We start from the raw sequence: 6578 nt of genomic DNA, 5'->3' as shown, positions 1-6578 counted from the left end.
CTCTTTCCACATTCTGAGCATTCAAAAGGTTTCTCCCCTCTGTGAATTATTTGATGCTTGTGAAGACTGTCACTTCGACTAAATCTCTTTCCACACTCTGAGCATTCAAAAGGTTTCTCCCCTGTGTGGGTTCTTCGGTGTACTTGAAGTTGGCTACTCCTACTGAATCTCTTTCCACATTCTGAGCATTCAAAAGGTTTCTCCCCTCTGTGAATTATTTGATGCTTGTGAAGACTGTCACTTCGACTAAATCTCTTTCCACACTCTGAGCATTCAAAAGGCTTTTCCCTTCTGTGGGTTCTTTGATGCTTTTGAAGAGTGGAACTCCGATTAAATCTGTTTCCACACTCTGTGCATTCAAAAGGTTTCTCCCCTGTGTGGATTCTTCGGTGCACTTGAAGTTGGCTACTCCTAATGAATCTCTTTCCACACTCTGAGCATTCAAAAGGCTTTTCCCTTCTGTGGGTTCTTTGATGCTTTTGAAGAGTGGAACTCCGATTAAATCTGTTTCCACACTCTGTGCATTCAAAAGGTTTCTCCCCTGTGTGGATTCTTCGGTGCACTTGAAGTTGGCTACTCCTAATGAATCTCTTTCCACACTCTGAGCATTCAAAAGGTTTCTCCTCTCTGTGAATTCTTCGATGATCTTGAAGACTGTCATTTCGACGAAATCTCTTTCCACACTCTGAGCATTCAAATGGTTTCTCCCCTGTGTGGGTTCTTTGATGCTGTTGAAGAGTGCCACTCTGACTGAATCTCTTTCCACACTCTGCGCATTCAAAAGGTTTCTCCCCTGTGTGGGTTCTTTGGTGCTGTTGAAGACTGCCACTCTGATTGAATCTCTTTCCACACTCAGAGCATTCAAAAGGTTTCTCTCCTGTGTGGGTTCTTTGGTGCTGTTGAAGAGTGGCATTTCGAATGAATCTCTTTCCACACTCTGGGCATTCAAAAGGTTTCTCCCCTGTGTGGGTTCTTTGATGCAGTTGAAGTCTGCTACTCCTACTGAATCTCTTTCCACACTCTGAGCATTCAAAGAGCTTCTGTGCTGCGTGTATTTTTTGGTGTACAAGAAGCTGTGGTCTGTATCTGAAGCACTTTCCACAGTGGCAGTATTTACATGCCTCCATTATACTGTGGTTTGGAAAACATACATTACCCATGCTTCCATTGGAGAATATCATTCCACTGTTGGAGCCGATAAATGGATTCACTTCTGAATGAGTCCACTGAAGACAGTTGTAGACTGGGATTTCATGGAAGCCCCCTTCATGGCGAGGAATGGACTGAACCCACCTCTTCACCAAATAGTTTCGTTCCTGCCTCTCTGGTCCATCTGTATTCTGTAAGTTTCCTTTGGTCTGTTCATTCTGGGATTTTTCAAGTGAGAATCCCTGAAATTCCCCAACTGACTCCTCAACGTCTCCTGGTGGAATAAAGGGGAAGGTCAAACCTCACTCACACGAGGAGCCAAGCCACCAATCAGAAACTCCCGATTAATGGGTGTGCATTTTATCTCCTGAGCCAATGGTCACAACCTTTCCCTGGCCAGCCTTTCCAGTAGAGGTTTTTCTTTATTGTGACTACCCCTCCCCTCCCCAGAACTCCCGAAATGGACTTTAAAGGGAAAAGCTGGCAAAGATCTGTTGCTCTGCCTTTCCCTTTTGCCTTGCCATGCAGGTCTTTTGATGATGAACTATGAAAAGTGATCATAATTTCTAGTCCTGGGATTGTACAGAGAGTTTCCATCCAGGTGTGATGACAGAGAAGAGGAGCTGGTCTTCAGACTCCCATAACACATGTCGGCTGGGGCAGGGGAGAAGTCAGGACCTCAGCAAGCGAACCCCACAGTTCTAAGGGAACTCCCATAGGAATACCAGCTGTTGGGGGAGAGAGGGAGGGGAGGCCTGGAGATGTTCAACTGACCACGGTAGGAAAAGGCTGATGGGCGTCTGACTCGTCCAGCTAAGCTTTTCTTAAGTGAATACCTCACCTTTCCCTGGAATAGCCAGTATTTAAAGACAGTGCAGATCCTAAAGGGAGTAAAAGAGCCACAACTGAGCTCAGTCCCAGAAAGAATTTCCAGGATCTCAGGCCCCAAAAGGCTTCCCTCCTTACCCAGAGGGCTTTGTCATTCTACCCAACCAAGAGTCGCTAAGAAGTGAAGCAGAAATTGGCTATGGCTATTCTTTGCCCATTCCCTTGACCTAATGATGATGAAGCAGACTCACTTGCAGCCAGTTCTCTCGGGAAGAAAATATTCTGTTGAGATCCAGTTGAGAAACTTGTCAGGCCTTCGTCTGTCTCCACTGAAGTCTCTCGCACATTCGTGCCTTCTTTGGGGGAGAGAGAGAGAAAAGAGGAGGATGAGTGACCCAAGGCCTTTGTCTGTTTCCACCTCAGGCCGTAACACCCACCCTGCCTCTCAAGATGGCCACGGCACTGGCCGCAGTGGCCCCTGGACCAGCCAGGTGTGTTGGCTGCTTTCACTGCCACCTCAGCTCCGGGAGTCGTCCAGAGGGGGTGAGGGCAGGGCCAAGCCACACAATGACATATTGCTCTTCAATATTTTGATTCACACATAATCGCAATGGCAGCAAATCACACCTTCGGCACCTAAGCAAGATCCTTACCCAGAGAGGCCACATTCTCATAGTTCTCCAACATGACTTCACAGTAGAGTGCTCTTTGGCCTGGATCCAGCAGGGCCCACTCGGCCACGGTGAAATACACGGCCACATCCTCAAAGGAAAATGGACACTGAAAGAAAAGGCAGACTTCCTCATCAGAGATCGTGCCAGGCAAGACTGCACCCAGGAAATGGGCATCCTGGGAGGGTGGAGGACGGGGTCAAGGGAGTGGCCTTCATAGGCTCTCTTGCTCAGACACCTGAGAAGTCACTGCAGGAACAAAAGCCCCCCTTAGAAAGGAGGGAGAAATCAGGCGGTCCCCTGCTCATCTCCCTTACCTGGACTGCAGGGGCAGCAGCCGTTTCCACTCCTCCATAAAGATGATGACTCAACACTGTCTCTTCACTGCCTGGGAGGGAGAGAACGTTGGAAGAAAGGGTCTGAGCCTAGACTTCGCATTTTCTTTGCTTGTGCATATCCTGCCTCATGCTCACCTCTTCCCACAGCTATGAAACCTTACCCTGTCTACAGTCAACAGTCAACAAAATGTGTGACAATTTTGAGTAAACTCCAGGTTCCTATGAGCGTCGGGGGACGGACGGACGAACACTGCCAACACGTTTCAGACTCCTGTGACACTTGAAATTTATCCTGTGAACTCCAAAACCATTCTCTCGCTGGCTGGGCCCTCCCACGTGCCTTTGAGTTCGGGCTTTCAGGAGAAAGGGGTGGTGGTGAAGAAACGGGGTCAAACGATACATCACAATCACACCTGTGCAAAACCCCAGATGTGACATTAGTACACCTGAGAACTCAAGCGGTCTCCAGAGTGTCTGCTGATGCTCTGATATCACGTCTGGATTCTCAGCAGGATGAGACATCGCTGCGACATCACCTCTAAAGTTCCCGGGGGTGCCAGGTCAACTTTTCTTTTCTGAGCCGCCTTGAGTTCCGCTAACGGAAGGTACGCGAGATAGGATTGTTTGTTTCTTTAATATGCGTGTGTATGCAAATGGAAGTCATGGTGACCTCTGGTGAATGACCACCCTACTAAGGGCATGGAGGACATTCAGAGAGGTGGCTGAATAAAGCCTGCCCCCGCATACCACCTCTGGTATTTCAAGGAGGTCTCCCATCCAAGTACTTGCCAGAGTTGACCCTGCTTAGCTTCCGAGATCTGACTTACCTGGGCTATCCAGGTCAGGGTGTGAGGTAGGAATACTTTGGTTAACACATGGAGTTCACTCATGCAGGAAGTAATGGCAGCTACAAGCATAGAGAGCTTCCAGAGGATTGGATGAATATCTGGAGCAGAGGTCCACGAGTGGTTATTAGCCACAAGGTACAGATGGAACTCTATGTGTAGGGCAGTGATTCCCTGTGGGGCTTGTGGGGCTACAGCGGGAGAAGTCTAGGAGCTCTGGCCATGCTGGTGGTCCTCTTGATGGAACCTGGGTTTGGGGCCACTGTGTGACACAGAGTCATGGACCAGAGGGGCCATTGGCCTGATCCAACATGGCTGCTCTTATATTCTCTTGTGTTCCTATGAGAAGGGGATTGCCCTTCATGAATATGTGTAATTCCCCCTTCAAGTGAGTGGCCACCATTACATCTGATGGCACATAGTCTCAGCAGTGTGTGGTGTGCAGAAACATTTCTTTTTTCTCCTGTCCTGAACGTTCTATCTAACAAATTCCCCATGTGCCCAAACCTGGGCACAAGGCACCCTTACCACGGGAGAGAGAATCCTGGGAACGCTCCTGGGCCTGCGCCTTCTGCTCCTCCTCCCAAGGAGACCCTTCCTCCTCAGAGAACTTCACTTCCATCTTCACCGAAGGTCCCCAAATCTGAAACTGCAGGAAGGGATACAGGTAAGAGGAGGAATGCGAAAGACCGAGGAGACAGATCTTGCCCCTGCCCATCCTCACCCCTGCATCAATCGACACAGCTGCTTCAACCACAGCGGCAAGAATCAGGGTTTTGGGTTTCTATCAACCCTGGTGGAGTGTCTGGAGGGACACATATCGGGTAGGGAGGCCTTAGGCTAAGGTCAAAGGTCACAGCTAGAACGGACAGCATGAAGCTCCCTCACCTGCTCTGCCTGCCGCTTGTCCTCTGCCCGACTCAGGAGGAAGCCCTCGGCCAGGGACACCGCCTGGGAACTGGTCTCTGGTCCGCATCCTCTGACCCAGCGCTGCATTTCCTCGGGTGGGACGGCCGGGAACTGTCCGTGGAGCTGGCTGCAACCCTCTCGGGGCCCAGCAGCCTCCTGGTAGCAGAACTGCCAGAAACACGGGCGATGTTCCTCTAAGATCCCAGTCTCCTGATGCTGCAACTCTGGCACCGCTCTTTCCCAGAGTTCAGCACCACTCCCCACCTGGATGGGAGGGGGGTCTTTTCTTGCTGCCTTGCCAATTCCTGGTCCTTCTGGGCCCTGCTCTTCCATCTCCTTCCCCTTCTCTTGGGCCATCTCCAAATGCAAAAAGATGCCTTTACTTACTTGGTATGAAGAGGGAGAGGGGAATATATCAAAAAGGCAGAAGGGAACCTAAAAAAGATGGAGCTACATCACTGACCCTAGTCAAGAAGAAGACGCACCCAGGATCGCCCTACAGAATCGGAAGGAGCGTCCTTGTTGTGGTTTGCGGATCACGGTTCATGTGATTGTGCTAAATTAACTATTGTAAACCGGTATGAACTATTGTAAACGTCTCCTAAGGAGGCCCACCATAGGATCCAGGTCCTGATGACATACACTTGAGAGTTCTTAAGGATGGGAGATAGTTGATCCACTAACCCCTAGATGTAAGCTATCATGAGATTCATCCATCCTACCTCAAGACTGGGGAGTAGCAAATGTTACCCCAATTTTTAAATATGGATCCAGAGGGGAACCTGGAAATTACAGGCCAGTCAGCCTCACATCTGTCCCGGGCATATTAGTGGAAATCTGTAATCAAAGACAGAATCAATGGTTAGGCACATGGAAGGACAAAGCCTGCTGAGGGAAAACCAGCACGGCTTTTGCACAGGGATGACCTGCCATAACAGAGTGTGGAGAAAGACAGTGGACAGATATTTTTCTCCCTTTCCCAAAATACTAGGACTTGAGGGCATGCAATGAAGCTGATGGGCAGGAGGTTCAGGACAGACAAAAGGAAATACTTCTGTACGCAGGGGGTGTTTAAAATGGGGAGTCTGCTTCCAGAGGACGTAGTCATGCCCGCAGGAATAAACAGCTTTCAAAGGGGACTAGATAGATTCATGGAGGGTAAGTCTAGCTACCAGCCCTGGTGACTAAAGGGAAATTCCACTTTCAGAGGCACTAAAGCTTAGTGCCTTTGAATCCCAGAGCAAAGAGGCTACAACAGGGGACGGCCTCTCTGCCCTCTTGTTGGCCCTCCAGAGGACTGGTTTGGCCACTATGGGAGACCAGATGCTGGACTAGATGGACTATTGGTCCGATCCAGCAGTGCTCTTCTCGTGTTCTCACTACAGGGGTCCTGTCGCTGATGCCACGATCCTTGCAGTGATGTGTTTCCAGGTGCCCTTTGTCCCTCCTGGCCTTTTGGACGTGGGCAGGCTGGTATTTGGGGGGGGTTGTCTCTCTGCCTGTCCTAGGGGGGGGGGAGTTGCCTTGTGCTGTGGACTCATGGGCAGTGGTGGTATTTCCATCGAAGCCAGTGGCGTTGCTAGGCTCTTTGCCCCTCGCAACTGGCGTTTTTAAAAATATATATATTTTAAATAAAGAAAACCCCGTCCCCACTGCTGGGGGGGCCTTGGATACCCACTAGCAACCCAGGACGGGGCTGTGGTTGATTCCCATTCAGGTAGAAATTACGGGCCCCCCACTCCACACATACACACATGCAAAGACCTTTTTCACTTAGGGACCGAATTAGGGCTCTTTGCATCTGCCAGCCCTCCACATGATAACCAAACCACAGAAGA

General features: G+C 49.8%; 1 protein-coding gene across 1 annotated transcript in view; it reads right to left on the bottom strand.

Moving 5' to 3' along the window:
* LOC107115679 overlaps positions 1-6578 on the bottom strand; it is an 87143-nt gene that overhangs the window by 48210 nt on the left and 32355 nt on the right. Inside the window, exons 6-9 of the mRNA XM_015417435.1 lie at positions 4720-4908; positions 4360-4480; positions 2229-2333; positions 3-1423 (exon numbers count right to left, since the gene is read on the bottom strand). Coding sequence (XP_015272921.1) covers positions 3-1423; positions 2229-2333; positions 4360-4480; positions 4720-4908 — 1836 coding nt within the window. The remainder of the gene's footprint in view (positions 1-2; positions 1424-2228; positions 2334-4359; positions 4481-4719; positions 4909-6578) is intronic.

Source organism: Gekko japonicus, unplaced genomic scaffold, assembly GCF_001447785.1.
Source record: "Gekko japonicus isolate JY-2015 unplaced genomic scaffold, Gekko_japonicus_V1.1 scaffold2712, whole genome shotgun sequence".
NCBI lineage: Eukaryota > Metazoa > Chordata > Lepidosauria > Squamata > Gekkonidae > Gekko > Gekko japonicus.
Note: the sequence above shows the minus strand (reverse complement) of the source record. Positions and strands in the feature narration are given on the sequence as shown.